Genomic DNA, 18,629 nt, shown 5'->3' with positions numbered 1-18,629 from the left:
AGCAGTGTTATAGAGCCTAGACATACACAAAGTTCTTTCACCAAGGTTTGTGAAGTGCATTATATGATGGTCACATGATGTGGGATTCTCCTCCGCATGCTGTGAATACCATTGGTTAATAAAGAAATAGGCTTGGCCTGATAGAGTAGAACAGAGCTAGGTGGGGAAAACTGAATGCTGGGAGGAAGAAGGGCAGAGTCAGTGAGAAGCCATATAGCCCCACAGGAGATGCCGGAACTTTACCCGGTAGACCACAGCCTCGTGGCAATACATAGATTAATGGAGATGGGTTAATTTAAGATGAGTTAGCCAGAAATATGCTTAAGCTATTGGCCAAACAGTATTGCAAATAATATGGTTTCTGTGTGATTATTTTGGGGCTGAGCAGCTGGGAAAAAACAAGAGGTCTCATTAAAAAGTCACACACACACACACACACACACACAAAAAAAACTGCCGAATGATGCACTTCTCAGAACTCATCCCATTAATAAGTGGCTCATCATTATAATTTCCCTTCATAAACTTCAAATGTGATCATACAAGCTGATGAACAAATTAAGTTAAAAAACATTCAGGTTTTGGGTGGATATATGGATCAGGAGTAGAGTCCTATTTTAGTTTGTGTAAGATGCAAGATTTGAAGCAAGCACCAAAAAATAAAAATAAAAAAGTAATCTCAGTGTCTGGAACAATACCTGAGTAAAAAAGTACTTACCTAGCTTATAAGGTTCTGTTGACTTTGATCCCCAACATTACAAAAGAAATAATATATTTTTTTAGATTTACAATATAAACATCTTAGAATTTTATTAACACAATTTCTTGTTCTTTGTAGTTTAGGAGGATGGACCTCCGAGGCTCTGTGCCCTCATTAGGGATGTGGTGGAATATTCGGCCTGTGCCTGTCAATGGCCTGACAATGCAGCCCACGACCCATATGACCAGGGGTACTTTCCTCCTTTCAGGAGAAGGCCAGGATCACCTCAAGCACCAAGACTAGGAAGCCTGATGACGACAAGAAGACATGATTTCGAGTCTAGCATCTCTCATGCACTGCTTGAGCTGGAGATGAACTCAGATCTCAAGGCACAGCTTGGAAACTCAGTATCACCCACCACAGCCAAGGAAACTGAAGCTGGTGATGGTCAAAAAGCAATCCTTATTTTAGCACCAGTTTCTCAGAAGAAATCTTTCCAGAAAATCCAAGTCCGGATGGTTCATGAATTAGAGAAAAAGTTTAGTGGCAAGCATGCAGTCTTCACTGCTCAAAGAAGATTCTGCCCAAGCCAACTCAGAAAAGCTGTACAAAAAAATAAGCAAAAGCACCAAAAGCTGCACCCTGGCAGCTGTACATGACACCATCCTTGGGGACTTGTTCTTCCCAAGTGAAACTGTGGATACTCCGTGTGAATGCATGGCAGTCAGCTCCTAAAGGTTCATTTAGACAAAGCTCAGCAGAACAAGCAGAACACAGGCCGAAACTTTTTCTGGTGTGTATTAGAAGCTCCCTCCCTCTCTCTCTCTCTCTCTCTCTCTCTCTCTCTCTCTCTCCCTCTCTAGTGTTTTTCACTGGAACTTGCTCTGTCAACCAGGCTGGCCTCAAACACAGAGATCCACCTGCCTTTGCCTCCTGAGAGCTGGGATTGAAGGCGTGTAACACCGCCAGCTGTTCTCTCTTATCCAAATAAAAAGCTCCCTCCACAGCTCATAGGCTGGCCATTTCAGTGGATTCTTTACTACATCCTCACTTAAAATCATGTACATAAAATTTTAGTTGACATAAAGTGTAGGAACAAACTATATGTATACATATATATATATATACATACACACACAAACAATAACATAAAGCTTATTTAACATCTTGGAGAATCATATTATCTTATTGTAAATTACCAAGAATGGGCTCCATACCTGTAACCTTTGGTTCATTAATACTAGATGAACCTTTGTCACCATCATCTCTTGACATAAAGGCAAGTTTGGGAGGCCTCCTTTCCGGTGTCATGCTCTCTGAAATAGTAAACATACTTTTTAACTATATATGGAAGAAACATAGTTTAGCATAAAAAACAAAGAAATCCTTTCCAACAAAAAAGGCACAATCTTTATAGTCTTACAGATTCTCTTTAAAGACTCCACAGTACTGAAAGGTAATTTCTCAGGTGAAAAAAAAATCAACACTGTACTTAAAAATATAATTTCTGTAAGAAAATATAATCATCAGTTATCAAAAGGCTTTAATTTTTGAAAAGTTAGTCAGAAGCAGTCAATTTTATTTGAAGTTTTAAAAAGCTTTAAAGAAAACCTTATTCATACTTTTCGTCACATTTTCCAGATCAGCATGACCAAAACAACCCTACACATTACAGTGTTTTACATTCAAGCGTTTATGGAGGGTTTCAAGATAAACATGGACAATCTTGTTTACTGTAAAAACCGGAGCTTTTACATGCCCACGTGCCTGGATAACCTCTAACCAATGTGCTGTACTAAACTGACTTGATAAAACTTTCTCAGCCACCCAAGTATGCTGGATCAGTGTATTTCACAGAACACAGCTTGATAAAATCTTGGGTAGGAGACAAATCAGAGTTAGGAATGGACTCAGTACTAGTATGTTTCCACTTTTAAGCATAACATGCATTAAGAATAACAGATATGTATACAAACAAATGCAAACAGGAAAAGCAGAGAATTACACACAAATCAATAATGCAAGTTCTAGGACAGCAAGGACTTTCTATACAGAGAAACTCTGTCTCGGGTAAAAAAAACAAAGCAAAACAAAACCCAGACTGCTAACACATTTCAAATGTATCCTCAACCCTAATAACAGTGTAGTTGAAACTGTGTTTAATATTTTAGTTCAGCAATATTGTCATATTAGCTATGATCTATTCACTGTTTCCAAAATTAACAAATATTGATGAAAAAGTCATTTCCCCTTACATATTAAACAGAGGGTACCATTATAAAGAGGACTAAAATTATAGATTACCTTCATCAATATACAATGAATTTTTGGATTTGGATTGTTGTTGTGAGTCAACAGATGACCCACTTAAGGTATAAAATAATTCAGAACTGGTTCTACTTCCAGGGTCTGAGGTAGATCCTATGGAACAAGAAAAGTTCCTTTTTTAAAAAGCCAATATGTTATAAAAAGAAATTTTATAAATAAATTAACATGCGTATGGTAGAACAACTGCTCACACAACTAATATACATATACATAGTATTGTATTGTCTTCGGCTTTAAAAGTTTGGTAATTAGTCAACACAGAAGAGAGTAGGAATAATAAAATTAATATAAAAGTTAGCCGTTTATATTAAAGCTCTAAGAAACCATTCTGGTGGTCAGTGGTGACACGAGCCTTTAATCCCAGCACTTAGTAGAGGCAGGCATATCTTAGTTTGAGGCGATCCTGGTCTACTGAGCAAGTTCAAGGACACTACAGACTATCTAAAGAAATCTGGACAAAAAAAATCATTCCATGTAGTCTATTTTTCAATGTCACCTCTACTTTGATGAAATTACTGGCTCACGAATTTCACCTCTATCATTCATACCATATAACAGTGGTTTTCCACCTTCCTAAATCTGACACCCTTTAATACAATACCTCAAACTGTGGCAAACCCCAACCAGAAAATTATTTTCGTTGTTACTTTATTACTGCAATTTTGCCACTGTTATGAATTGTAATATAAATATCTTTCTTTTCCAAAGGTCTTAAACGATCCCAATAAAAGGGTCATTCAAACCCCAAAGGGGTCACGATCCACAGAATGAAACCCCGTTGCAGTCAACAAAAGAACATCCAGCAGTGTTATAGAGCCTAGACATACACAAAGTTCTTTCACCAAGGTTTGTGAAGTGCATTCTATGATGGTCACATGATGTGGGAATCTCCTCCGCATGCTGTGAATACCATTGGTTAATAAAGAAATAGGCTTGGCCTGATAGAGTAGAACAGAGCTAGGTGGGGAAAACTGAATGCTGGGAGGAAGAAGGGCAGAGTCAGTGAGAAGCCATATAGCCCCACAGGAGATGCTGGAACTTTACCCGGTAGACCACAGCCTCGTGGCAATACATAGATTAATGGAGATGGGTTAATTTAAGATGAGTTAGCCAGAAATATGCTTAAGCTATTGGCCAAACAGTATTGCAAATAATATGGTTTCTGTGTGATTACTTTGGGGCTGAGCAGCTGGGAACAAACAAGAGGTCTCATTAAAAAGTCACACACACACACACACACACACACACACACACACACAAAAACTGCCGAATGATGCACTTCTCAGAACTCATCCCATTAATAAGTGGCTCATCATTATAATTTCCCTTCATAAACTTCAAATGTGATCATACAAGCTGATGAACAAATTAAGTTAAAAAACATTCAGGTTTTGGGTGGATATATGGATCAGGAGTAGAGTCCTATTTTAGTTTGTGTAAGATGCCAGATTTGATGCAAGCACCAAAAAATAAAAATAAAAAAGTAATCTCAGTGTCTGGAACAATACCTGAGTAAAAAAGGACTTATCTAACTTATAAGGTTCTGTTGACTTTGATCCCCAACATTACAAAAGAAATAATTTATTTTTTTTAGATTTACAATATAAACATTTTAGAATTTTATTAACACAATTTCTTGTTCTTTGTAGTTTAGGAGGATGGACCTCCGAGGCTCTGTGCCCTCATTAGGGATGTGGTGGAATATTCGGCCTGTGCCTGTCAATGGCCTGACAATGCAGCCCACGACCCATATGACCAGTGGTACTTTCCTCCTTTCAGGAGAAGGCCAGGATCACCTCAAGCACTAAGACTAGGAAGCCTGATGACGACAAGAAGACATGACTTCGAGTCTAGCATCTCTCATGCACTGCTTGAGCTGGAGATGAACTCTGATCTCAAGGCACAGCTTGGAAACTCAGTATCACCCACCACAGCCAAGGAAACTGAAGCTGGTGATGGTCAGAAAGCAATCCTTATTTTAGCACCAGTTTCTCAGAAGAAATCTTTCCAGAAAATCCAAGTCCGGATGGTTCATGAATTAGAGAAAAAGTTTAGTGGCAAGCATGCAGTCTTCACTGCTCAAAGAAGATTCTGCCCAAGCCAACTCAGAAAAGCTGTACAAAAAAATAAGCAAAAGCACCAAAAGCTGCACCCTGGCAGCTGTACATGACACCATCCTTGGGGACTTGTTCTTCCCAAGTGAAACTGTGGATACTCCGTGTGAATGCATGGCAGTCAGCTCCTAAAGGTTCATTTAGACAAAGCTCAGCAGAACAAGCAGAACACAGGTCGAAACTTTTTCTGGTGTGTATTAGAAGCTCCCTACCTTCCTCTCTCTCTCTCTCTCCCCCTCTAGTGTTTTTCGCTGGAACTTGCTCTGTCAACCAGGCTGTCCTCAAACACAGAGATCCACCTGCCTTTGCCTCCTGAGAGCTGGGAGTGAAGGCGTGTAACACCGCCAGCTGTTCTCTCTTATCCAAATAAAAAGCTCCCTCCACAGCTCATAGGCTGGCCATTTCAGTGGATTCTTTACTACATCCTCACTTAATATCATGTACATAAAATTTTAGTTGACATAAATTGTAGGAACAAACTATATGTATACATATATATATATATACATATACACACACACAAACAATAACATAGAGCTTATTTAACATCTTGGAGAATCATATTATCATATTGTAAACTACCAAGAATGGGCTCCATACCTGTAACCTTTGGTTCATTAATACTAGATGAACCTTTGTCACCATCATCTCTTGACATAAAGGCAAGTTTGGGAGGCCTCCTTTCCGGTGTCATGCTCTCTGAAATAGTAAACATACTTTTTAACTATATATGGAAGAAACATAGTTTAGCATAAAAAACAAAGAAATCCTTTCCAACAAAAAAAGCACAATCTTTATAGTCATACAGATTCTCTTTAAAGACTCCACAGTACTGAAAGGTACTTTCTCAGGTGAAAAAAAAATCAACACTGTACTTAAAAATATAATTTCTGTAAGAAAATATAATCATCAGTTATCAAAATGCTTTAATTTTTGAAAAGTTAGTCAGATGCAGTCAATTTTATTTGAAGTTTTAAAAAGCTTTTAAGAAAACCTTATTCATAATTTTTGTTACATTTTCCAGATCAGCATGCCCAGCACAACCCTACACATTACAGCGTTTTACACTCAAGCGTTTATGGAGGGTGCCAAGATAAACATGGACAATCTGTTTACTGTAAAAACCGGAGCCTTTACATGAACACGTGCCTGGATAAACTCTAACCAATATGGTGTACTAAACTGACTTGATAAAACTTTCTCAGCCACCCAAGTATGCTGGATCAGTGTATTTCACAGAACACAGCTTGATAAAAACCTGGGCAAGAGACAAATCAGAGTTAGCAAGACACTCAGTACTAAGTATGTTTCCACCTTTAAACATAACATGCATGAAGAATCACAGATATGTATACAAACAAATGCAAACAGGAAAAGCAGAGAATTACACACAAATCAATAATGCAAGTTCTAGGACAGCAAGGACTTTCTATACAGAGAAACTCTGTCTCGGGTAAAAAAAACAAAGCAAAACAAAACCCAGACTACTAACACATTTCAAATGTATCCTCAACCCTAATAACAGTGTAGTTGAAACTGTGTTTAATATTTTAGTTCAGCAATATTGTCATATTAGCTATGATCTATTCACTGTTTCCAAAATTAACAAATATTGATGAAAAAGTCATTTCCCCTTACATATTAAACAGAGGGTACCATTATAAAGAGGACTAAAATTATAGATTACCTTCATCAATATACAATGAATTTTTGGATTTGGATTGTTGTTGTGAGTCAACAGATGACCTAATTAAGGAACAAAATAATTCAGAACTGGTTCTACTTCCAGGGTCTGAGGTAGATCCTATGGAACAAGAAAAGTTCCTTTTTTAAAAAGCCAATATGTTATAAAAAGAAATTTTATAAATAAATTAACATGCGTATGGTAGAACAACTGCTCACACAACTAATATACATATACATAGTATTGTATTGTCTTCGGCTTTAAAAGTTTGGTAATTAGTCAACACAGAAGAGAGTAGGAGCTATAAAATTAATATAACAGTTAGGTGTTTATATTAAAGCTCTAAGAAACCATTCTGGTGGTCAGTGGTGACACGAGCCTTTAATCCCAGCACTTAGTAGAGGCAGGCATATCTGAGTTTGAGGCCATCCTGGTCTATTGAGCAAGTTCCAGGACACTACAGACTATCTAAAAAAATCTGGACAAAAAAAATCATTCAATGTAGTCTATTTTTCAATGTCACCTCTACTTTGATGAAATTACTGGCTCACCAAATTCACCTCTATCATTCATACTATATAACAGTGGTTTTCCACCTTTCTAGTTCTGCCACCCTTTAATACAATACCTCAAACTGTGGCAAACCCCAACCAGAAAATTATTTTCATTGTTACTTTATAACTGCAATTTTACCACTGTTATGAATTGCAATATAAATATCTTTCTTTTCCAATGGTCTTAAATGACCCCAATAAAAGGGTCATTCAAACCCCAAAGGGGTCACGATCCACAAGATGAAACCCCGTTGCAGTCAACAAAAGAACATCCAGCAGTGTTATAGAGCCTAGACATACACAAAGTTCTTTCACCAAGGTTTGTGAAGTGCATTATATGATGGTCACATGATGTGGGATTCTCCTCCGCATGCTGTGAATACCGTTGATTAATAAAGAAATTGGCATGGCCTGATAGAGTAGAACAGAGCTAGGTGGGGAAAACTGAATGCTGGGAGGAAGAAGGGCAGAGTCAGTGAGAAGTAATATAGCCCCACAGGAGATGCCAGAACTATACCTGGTCAGCCACAGCCTAGTAGCAATACACAGATTAATGGAGATGGATTAATTTTAGATGAGTTAGCCAGAAATATACTTAAGCTATTGGCCAAACAGTATTGCAAATAATATGGTTTCTGTGTGATTATTTGGGGCTGAGCAGCTGGGAACAAACAAGAGGTCTCGTAAAAAAAGTCACACAAGAAAACAAACTGCCGAATGATGCACTTATCAGAACTCATCCCATTAATAAGTGGCTCATCATTATAATTTCCCTTCATGAACTTCAAATGTGATCATACAAGCTGATGAACAAATTAAGTTAAAAATCATTCAGGTTTTGGGTGGATATATGGCTCAGGAGTAGAGTCCTATTTTAGTTTGTGTAAGATAACAAATTAAGTTAAAAATCATTCAGGTTTTGGGTGGATATATGGCTCAGGAGTAGAGTCCTATTTTAGTTTGTGTAAGATGCCAGATTTGATGCAAGCACCAAAAAATAAAAATAAAAAAGTAATCTCAGTGTCTGGAACAATACCGGAGTAAAAAAGTACTTACCTAACTTATAAGGTTCTGTTGACTTTGATCCCCAACATTACAAAAGAAATAATTTATTTTTTTTTAGATTTACAATATAAACATTTTAGAATTTTATTAACACAATTTCTTGTTCTTTGTAGTTTAGGAGGATGAACCTCCGAGGCTCTGTGCCCTCATTAGGGATGTGGTGGAATATTCGGCCTGTGCCTGTCAATGGCCTGACAATGCAGCCCACGACCCATATGACCAGGGGTACTTTCCTCCTTTCAGGAGAAGGCCAGGATCACCTCAAGCACCAAGACTAGGAAGCCTGATGACGACAAGAAGACATGACTTCGAGTCTAGCATCTCTCATGCACTGCTTGAGCTGGAGATGAACTCTGATCTCAAGGCACAGCTTGGAAACTCAGTATCACCCACCACAGCCAAGGAAACTGAAGCTGGTGATGGTCAGAAAGCAATCCTTATTTTAGCACCAGTTTCTCAGAAGAAATCTTTCCAGAAAATCCAAGTCCGGATGGTTCATGAATTAGAGAAAAAGTTTAGTGGCAAGCATGCAGTCTTCACTGCTCAAAGAAGATTCTGCCCAAGCCAACTCAGAAAAGCTACACAAAAAAATAAGCAAAAGCACCAAAAGCTGCACCCTGGCAGCTGTACATGACATCATCCTTGGGGACTTGTTCTTCCCAAGTGAAACTGTGGATTTTCCGTGTGAATGCATGACAGTCAGCTCCTAAAGGTTCATTTAGACAAAGCTCAGCAGAACAAGCAGAACACAGGTCGAAACTTTTTCTGGTGTGTATTAGAAGCTCCCTCCCTTCCTCTCTCTCTCTCTCTCTCTCTCTCTCTCTCTCTCCCTCTCTAGTGTTTTTCGCTGGAACTTGCTCTGTCAACCAGGCTGTCCTCAAACACAGAGATCCACCTGCCTTTGCCTCCTGAGAGCTGGGAGTGAAGGCGTGTAACACCGCCAGCTGTTCTCTCTTATCCAAATAAAAAGCTCCCTCCACAGCTCATAGGCTGGCCATTTCAGTTGTTTCTTTACTATATCCTCACTTAAAATCATGTACATAAAATTTTAGTTGACATAAAGTGTAGGAACAAACTATATGTATACATATATATATATATATATATACATATACACACACAAACAATAACATATAGCCTATTTAACATCTTGGAGAATCATATTATCATATTGTAAACTACCAAGAATGGGCTCCATACCTGTAACCTTTGGTTCATTAATACTAGATGAACCTTTGTCACCATCATCTCTTGACATAAAGGCAAGTTTGGGAGGCCTCCTTTCCGGTGTCATGCTCTCTGAAATAGTAAACATACTTTTAACTATATATGGAAGAAACATAGTTTAGCATAAAAAACAAAGAAATCCTTTCCAACAAAAAAAGCACAATCTTTATAGTCATACAGATTCTCTTTAAAGACTCCACAGTACTGAAAGGTACTTTCTCAGGTGAAAAAAAATCAACACTGTACTTAAAAATATAATTTCTGTAAGAAAATATAATCATCAGTTATCAAAATGCTTCAATTTTTGAAAAGTTAGTCAGATACAGTCAATTTTATTTGAAGTTTTAAAAAGCTTTTAAGAAAACCTTATTCATAATTTTTGTTACATTTTCCAGATCAGCATGCCCAGCACAACCCTACACATTACAGCGTTTTACACTCAAGCGTTTATGGAGGGTGCCAAGATAAACATGGACAATCTGTTTACTGTAAAAACCGGAGCCTTTACATGCCCACGTGTCTGGATAACCTCTAACCAATGTGCTGCACTAAACTGACTTGATAAAACTTTCTCAGCCACCCAAGTATGCTGGATCAGTGTATTTCACAGAACACAGCTTGATAAAAACCTGGGTTGGAGACAAATCAGAGTTAGGAATGGACTCAGTACTAAGTATGTTTCCACCTTTAAACATAACATGCATGAAGAATAACAGATATGTATACAAACAAATGCAAACAGGAAAAGCAGAGAATTACACACAAATCAATAATGCAGAAAGCCAGAGATACAGAACTAAATTTTTTGATGGAAGCATTCCAAGTTTCACTTCAAAACACAGGTAAAAAAAATTTTGACAAACTTCTTTTAAATTCAAAGATCTTTCTAACTATTAAAACCTGATAACACTCATCGGACACTCATAACACTGATCTAATAAAAACAGAGGAGTCAAGATGAAAGGCTTCCCCTCAGGAAGTTTAACAGCACATCCATGAAGTGCAATACAATTGCTGAGCCCATACCTGATAAAGGTGTTATCAGCCAAAACAGTATCACACACAGTGGAATTTCGAGGACAAAAAGAAAAAATAAGAAAATTTTTATGTGTTAAATATAAAAGGTAACAAAATAAAAGTCATACTGAATTAACTGTATGTAAATAATGCTTGATATCTTTTTATCATGACTGGAGGAGGAGGAAATATATATTAAACTATATATCTTAAACACTTCAAAATATGATCAAATAGAATACTGAGATATCATTTCAATTAAAAATATACTGACTAACCATAATTTCAAAAATGATACAATGAAAGAAATACTATAAATGTTTTATGACATTACCATTCAGATATTTACAAATGTTATCTATGACAGTTTTTGTAGAAAAATAACCATCACTGGAGGAAGGTTCCTAATTAGAGCATATCAGCTGACTAAAGATTACTAATGCCCACTGTCAATTGTAACTGAGAGTTTGTAACTCCATTTGAAAAGAGAGCACAACCATATGGATACCACAATATATGTATATTACACAGGTTGGGTCTTATAACAAATGCAGCCAGGGGTCCTCCCTTTGTACTCTGTCAAGATGGCTAAGCAAATTATCTCCAAAAGGATGAGGCATGATGCCAGCTCTGCTAGTGATGCTGGAGGTGATGCTCCAAGTTCTAGGAGTGTGAAAACTGTAATTACCCTCCACCAAAGCCTTTAGGCATAGGGTCTGTTTGGATGGAAGCTTCATCCCAGCCCCTAGCATCCATATATCCAAAGAGTCTGGAATGTTCAGATGGAAGCTCTACCCCGAGCCTCCCCCTCCAATTGCCTCAGACCAGGCTCCACCCAAGAAAGCCCATCAAATGATGACCCCTCCCAAAAGATGACCATTCTCACAGGGTTTTTAAACTGCTCCCCACAGAACAAACATGTGGTTTTCTAGTCTTTCTTTCCCTTCTCCTCTGGAGGACTAGAAAGCCATCCGGGAGCATGCTATCTATTAAACCTGGGCTTTTTCTAATTCGTTTTGATTTGGTCTGATTTGGATTATTGTGTCAGTGGAAAGGGTTATGGGGTGCAGAAACTTTGCATCTGGAGGTTCCACCAAAGGGCTGTTTTTCTCACTGCCCGGGGCCTCGTGGTGGGAAACACCCTTCTCCCCTGCTCCTGCTCTCAGCCAGCTAAGATCAGCTTTCAACTGGGTAAGCTGTCGTTTCCAAGTCACTACCTTAGAGGCCCAGGGCCTCTTGCGATTCTCAGGGTATCCTGCCGAAGACATGGCCGTGCCAGGCTCCCAACCTGTTACCGGGACAAGAACCTGCTTTGCCCTGTGGGACCCCTTTTTCAGAAGATGTTCTGTTCAAGGGAATTTCCTACACCCCCTATTTTTGATCCAACGCTTACCAGAGTGGATGCACTGCACTCGGCTTTGGGTCCCGGCATAGACTTGCGAAATGGGCACCTGCAATTCAAAGCCTGATCCCCAAACACCATTGGACTGCCTTTTACAAGTCTTTTTAAATTGGGGCTGGCTGACACCAATGTCCTAAATGCCTAAAAATTTTTGCCGGCATGAGGACCAGTGGACAGAACTCCCATATGCCCATGGTTTCTGGTTACTGCAATCCCACCCTTCCTTCCCTCAGTGGTCAGTGTCTCACCGCACTTGTCTTAGTTACCAGGGGCATGGCACCTGCAGATTCTCGCCTATCTGGGAATCGGAATCCTGAAAGTTCTGCCCTGACCATGCTGCTGGAGACACTGGCCACTGCATATGCACGCACGCACACACGCGCGCGCACACACACACACACACACACACTTCTCTTGCTGTTTGTCTGCATCTCTGCACTCCTGTCTCTCATTCCTGGCATGTGATCTGGTCATGCTGGGATTCTCCCTGCCACGGATCTGTTCCCCCTGCCCTACTACTCTGACTTGCATAGGTGTTCTGTCCTATGTTGGGTTTCTGTTCTCCCTTATAGCATCTGCTGATCTAGCCCTCAACGGGACCACCTGTGTGCTTGCCTGGCTCCTGCAACCTACTCCAGGATTTTAAAGTTGGTCAGCTGACACAGTTTCCTGGAAAAATTTTGTTCATCTCTTAATAAATACATGTAAATAATGTGGTCACAGTATGCTTGCCTTGTGCCTGTGTGCGTTTGTGCGCATGTTTTAAAATCTGTAAAACTTGTAACTCCAGATTACAACTGCTCTGAAAAAGTACAAACGCATAGATAACCACCATTTTGGTTAAGTTCAAAACCTCAGTCCCATCCTTATTAAGGGTACCCACATGCGCTGGTCCCACCAAGGAAATATTCCTCTCCCATATGCTTTGACTTACAATGTATTTCTGTATAATTCCTGTCCTGTTCATAAAAAACAAGGTTTATAACTATGCAAATTTACTGAGATATTAAGGCTTCACCTCTACATTCATGTACAAGAACACATGTTGCTAGCAGTCAGATTTTTTATTTTTATTTTTTTAAAAGATTTAATTATTTATTATGTATAGTGCTCTATCTTTCTGTATGTTTGCTGGCCAGAAGAGGGCACCAGATATTACAGATGGTTGTGAGCCACTATGTGGATGCTGGGAATTGAACTCAGGACCTCTGGAAAAGCAGTCAGTGCTCTTAACCTCTGAGCCATCTCTCCAGCCCCCAGCAGTCAGATTTTTTAACTTAAGAGTAAACCCCTTGATATTGATTTAAAACACTAAATTGTTTACAATGTTAAAACTTGGTTCTGCCTTCTACAGATTAGGATTATACTCTCTGTCTTAGAACCACAGCTAAAAAACTACATATTCCTTCTAATCTTCTTGCCTCTACTAACATTGGTAAGCTGTAACTGTTTGGGTAAACTATATGTCCAAATTTAACTTATATATGTCTAATTTAGATATCCCTGACAGGTAAAGGTACCCTGATCCTCAGGTGCCTTTACAGATCTGAGAATATGCTGCTGAGGATGTGGAAAACTGGGTCATTCATATATTTCCAGTGGTCATGTGACACCATACAATCATGCTGTAAAACAGTGTAGCTGTTTCTCTAAAATCTTACTGTAAATAGTGGTACCCTGTGTGGGTAGATCAAGTTCCTTTCAGAAGCCACAGTCTCAGCTGGTGGTGGGGTTTCATACCTACTCCCCACTCCCTACAGGCTGGGATTTTGTCTGGACTGAAGCTGCACAGGTCGTGAACACATCATCACAAATCCTGTAAGATTATATATACAACTGCCCTGCTGCATCCAGAAAATTCTGTTTTCTTGAAGTTGACCTCTACCTCTGGCTCTTAAGAACTTTCTGCTCTCTCTTCTGCAAAGTCCCTGAGCCTTGGTGGGAGGAATGCAAATGTACGTGCCCACTTAAGGCTGCAGACTCCACAGTCTCTTATTCTTGCACCTGAACCAGTTGAAGGTCTCTGTGTTGACATCTTCTGCAGGAAGAAGCTTTTCTTAAGGTTGAGATGTACTGGTCTATGGCTATATTATCAATTATATCAATTATATTGCTACAAAATTGTTACCATTTTTAAAGGTTATAAACCATGAAGACATGCAACACAAAGAAAAAACTGATCGGGAAGGATACAAAAAGAAATTATGAGTTTGGGATCAGCCTCAGGAGGAAAGGGTCCCACTAAATGACTTCCTTTTCAAATTTCTGTGAATGTGCACATACTGTGTAGTCTGAGTTGTTGTTGATAGTTGCATTATACTCTTAAGCTTCACAACGACAGACACAGCTCAATGCATTACTTTGATACTCAAAGAAATGCATGCTTTGGGAGTGTCACAAATTGGCATACTTCATCGCAACTTTACAAACCTGGATGTGCTGTCTCAGCAGCTTTAATGCTTTGGACCATCAGAAACAGCAGTGCAAAGAGGGACACTTTAACAGCGGGGTGAAGCAAAGGTTTCCAGATACCAACAGGAAGAAATATTTCACTGGGGAGAATTCTTCCCAAATCTCACCAACTGTTCAGCTGCTCCAAAAACAATCTTTCCTACGTGCTAGAAATGTTAATTCTGTCCCACAAATGGATGTAATTGGGCAAAAAAAATAAATAAACTAAGGAACTAAAGGAGACACTGTCACGCTTTTTCCCCTCAAGAAAAGAATGTTAATGATACAAAATATAGATGAAGGCTTATTCAAATATACCAAATTAATTTTCATTTAAATAATTTTACTTTTTAAAAGTCTATTTGCAAGCTTAATTTTGTTGGCAAATACGTGTAATTTATGTGTATAAAAGCAGTATCGTCCTCAATTATCTACTATTCAAGGTTTATGAATATCAATAGCTATGAAAGAGAAAAAAGCATTCTCTTCCTTTCTTACCACTGCTCTAAACCAGCAATAACATCAAGGACAAGCAGGAATCTTGAAGATCTTGACAAGGGACTCCCAAGTCATGAAACTCATGTTTTGTTTTGTTTTTTGTTATTTTAATTCTATACCAGTGTTGAAATAGAAAATAATTAAGATATTGATAAGGTGGGTACTGCTAAAAAAATTTTCCTTAAAAGATTACAGTCCAATTCCAAAACAGTTTTACTTTTCTTTTTTCTGTTTATTATGTGCTACTGCAGAATCTAAGACAATTTAAAGTTCAAACAAATTTAGAGTTGGAATATAAATATATATTAGTCACATAAATACATATATAAAGAAAGAAAGCTGGGAACACATCAATCTTTAATTTACAGAAGACTGAAAACACACAACCAACTCTGCATCCCTGAGCTTCACAGCTCAGGAATCTTCTTCCTTCTTTTATTAAATATTTTATTTATTTATTATGTATACAATATTCTGTCTGTGTGTTTGCCTGCAGGCCAGAAGAGAGCATCAGATCTCATTTTTGATGGTTGTGAGCCACCATGTGGTTGTTGGGAATTGAAATCAGGACCTTTAGAAGAGTAGGCAGTGCTCTTAACCACTGAGCCATCTCTCCAGCCCCTCTTCTTCCTTCTTGCATGGTTATACTAACAATGATTTTCCCAATCCCACAACATACTTCATTCAGCTATAAAATGCAATACCCAAAACAATGCAATTAAGATATCTAAAAATTGACAATTACATTCACACAAAAATGTCGCAGGTTTTAAGGTTTCAAAAGCACCATTGGACAGTTCCCTGAAAAGAAATCCTTTAAAAAAAACCAAATATACTTGTTTGCTAACTAAAGTGGAATTTGTGGGATATTGTGAAATCAGTGAGATATGACTATAGAGAAGCAGTATTACCCTGAATTGGCTCCTGTGAAAAAAACTCATAAATAAGAAAGAATTTCAAGAGCTTCTTCCCAGCCATTCAGCAAGTTAGCATTATAAAATCAGCATAACTCTCCAACTTTTTGAAAAGGCCTTCTTAATTCAGCTCCCAAATAATTTCTTGTGTGTGCTGCTCAAATGTCTCCTGCAGAGGTCTGTGGAAGCACATGAATGTGACAGGGCAGCCCCCCATCTTCTTTACCCCTTGTTTGACCATTCTCCGGCTTCATCACCATCTTACTGGCCACAGATTCTGTTCATTTAATATATATCTCAACTTATTAAATGAAAGTTCTACATAGGAATTACTTTACTTTAAAAATTTTTAGTTAATTTATCACTCTGTGTGTGTGTGTGTGTCCGCACATGCACCCATGTGCCATAGCATGCGTGCATAGATCAGATGATAATCTGCAGGAGTCATTCTCTCCTCCTACCACGTGAGTTCCAGGAATCAGTCTTGAGGGCAAGTGCCCTTACCCACTGAGCCATCTTGCTAGCGCTAATCATCACTTTTGTTCAGTGCTGAGGCTGGAACTTACAGCTTCACTCAAGTACTCTAACCATGGAGCTACCGTCTCAACCCCAAGAATGCTTATGTGCTTTGCCTCCTAAATATCCACATCTAAAGAAGTCTACGTGAGGGCTTTCTACTATCTGAATTAATGGTGCTTTTACACTGCTGTATTTTAAACAATAAGCACTTATTATAACATTAAAAAAAAGCATTTTAATTCACAAACATCCCAAACTGTGCTGTCTATAAAGCATGGATGAAAAGTAAACACAACTAATTAAAATAAGGACACATATGTTTTTATGAAAACATATGAATATAAACAATTTATTTCCAAAAAGTAAGAAAGGGAATTAGGAGTGGGAGACCCAGGAGGAGTTGGGGGGTAATATAATCAAAATACAATATATGCATGTATGAAAATTCTCAATAACAAATATATCTTAAAAGAAATCAAAAGTAAAGTGTGTCAGACTTTTTCAGAGCAGAACTGAAGTAAAGCTGACATATGAACCTCATGCCTCCTGCTACAAAACTAAAAGCTGCATGGGAAGCATGTTCAAACTGTAGAACAGTTTATGATTTGACACCAACAGGCAGACAGGAAGGGTAGAATGCAGTTAGGAGCCTTCAGTTTCCGTTTTTATGAAATAAAGAATTCAGGGCCTAAAATAAGCTATAGAAATAAATTCAAAAGCATTTTGTTGTCAACCTTACCAATAATGGGAAAACACTAGAAGAGAAAATACAGTGTGTTGCTCACTTATAATTCTTGTTACGGTAAAATCATCTTTTATAGAACCAGAAACGACAACATTTCCATCTCCATGGAAATAATATTCCCCAGAATGTGACACTAAGAAATAGAGGATTATGCAGATGTTCACAATACAAGAGTACTCGTAGGATATGGGATTTGTTGGGGACTAAAGACAACACAGGTTCATAATCAGATGAGTTTTGGACTTTGGTTCTGCCATTCACTTTCATCATAGATAATTTAAGCCCCAGGATTTTAATTTTGTTTTGCTTTTGTTGCTTTTGTTGTTTATTCTGCTTTATATGTTCTTAATATTTATTTATTTATTTTATGTATATGACTGTTCTATCTGCATGTATGACTTTATGCCAAAAGAGGGCATCAGATCCCACTACAGATGGCTGTAAGTTACCATGAGAATTGGACTTAGGACCTCTGGAAAAGCAGTCAGTGTCATAACTACTGAGCAATCTCTCCAACTTCCCTGTTTTGTATTTTTAATATATATATATATATATATATATATATATATATATATATATATTGAGACCTATCTTATAAATCTGTTCAGGACATAGAGATAGCATAAACCATCTAATTCTAGGCCTGGCACATCCCTGGTTATGGCTTGTGGACATCCCTATTTCTGAATGCCTCTATTGACTTCAATGCACTAGCCTATCACTGGGAATTCTAACAGCACTGGTTGGTGTTACTACCATTGTCAATCACCTCATAGCAGCCAAAGAAAATACTTATTTGAGGCAAAACAAAAGGTTCTTGAGTTTTTTTTTGGGGGGGGGTTGTTTTTTGTTTTTCATTTTTGGGTGGTGTTTTTAGTTTCATTTGTTTTTTAAGTTCAGGGGCTGTGCTGTAGCTCAATGGTAAAGTGTTTGGTTACCACTGTACCAATTATACCAATGTAAAACACTCTGTGTTACATACCCAGCAGTGTGCGCGTGCGAGTGCAAGTGCCTTTATCCACTGAGCCATCTTGTTGGCCCTAATTATTATTTTGTAATAAATAATATATGTAGTAAAATACTAAGAATAACAGATATAATAAAACTATGTAATAGTTTCTGACTACAGTTATGAAGCATGATCTACCATAATAGCATCTTAAAACAAAAAGAACTTGGAGGGGGAGAATGATGAAAGAGTTGTCCCAATGAGGGTGCACTTCGGGGTCAGGAAGAAACCTCATGTCAGGGAAATTCAAGGAATTCACAAGGATGGTCCCAGCGAGGACTCCTAGCCATAGTAGAGAGGGTCCCTGAACTGGACATTTCTTATATTCAGATTGATGACTACCTTAATTGTCATTAGAGCGTCTTCATCCAGTAACTGATGGAAACAGATGCAGAGAACCAT

The 18,629-nt window shown here is 38.2% G+C and overlaps 1 protein-coding gene across 1 annotated transcript in view; it reads right to left on the bottom strand.

Annotated features, from left to right (window-relative positions):
- LOC121462852 (ubiquitin carboxyl-terminal hydrolase CYLD-like) overlaps nt 1-18,629 on the bottom strand; it is a 48,913-nt gene that overhangs the window by 25,518 nt on the left and 4,766 nt on the right. The window contains exons 4-5 of the mRNA XM_041674815.1: nt 9,646-9,744; nt 3,005-3,121 (exon numbers count right to left, since the gene is read on the bottom strand). Coding sequence (XP_041530749.1) covers nt 3,005-3,121; nt 9,646-9,744 — 216 coding nt within the window. The remainder of the gene's footprint in view (nt 1-3,004; nt 3,122-9,645; nt 9,745-18,629) is intronic.

The sequence above is a fragment of the Microtus oregoni genome, unplaced genomic scaffold (genome assembly GCF_018167655.1).
Source record: "Microtus oregoni isolate MIOR12 unplaced genomic scaffold, Mior012 000025F_ref0000491, whole genome shotgun sequence".
In the NCBI taxonomy this organism is placed as follows: Eukaryota; Metazoa; Chordata; class Mammalia; order Rodentia; family Cricetidae; genus Microtus; species Microtus oregoni.
The sequence above is the reverse complement of the archived record's forward strand: the minus strand, read 5'-3'. Positions and strand labels throughout refer to the sequence as shown.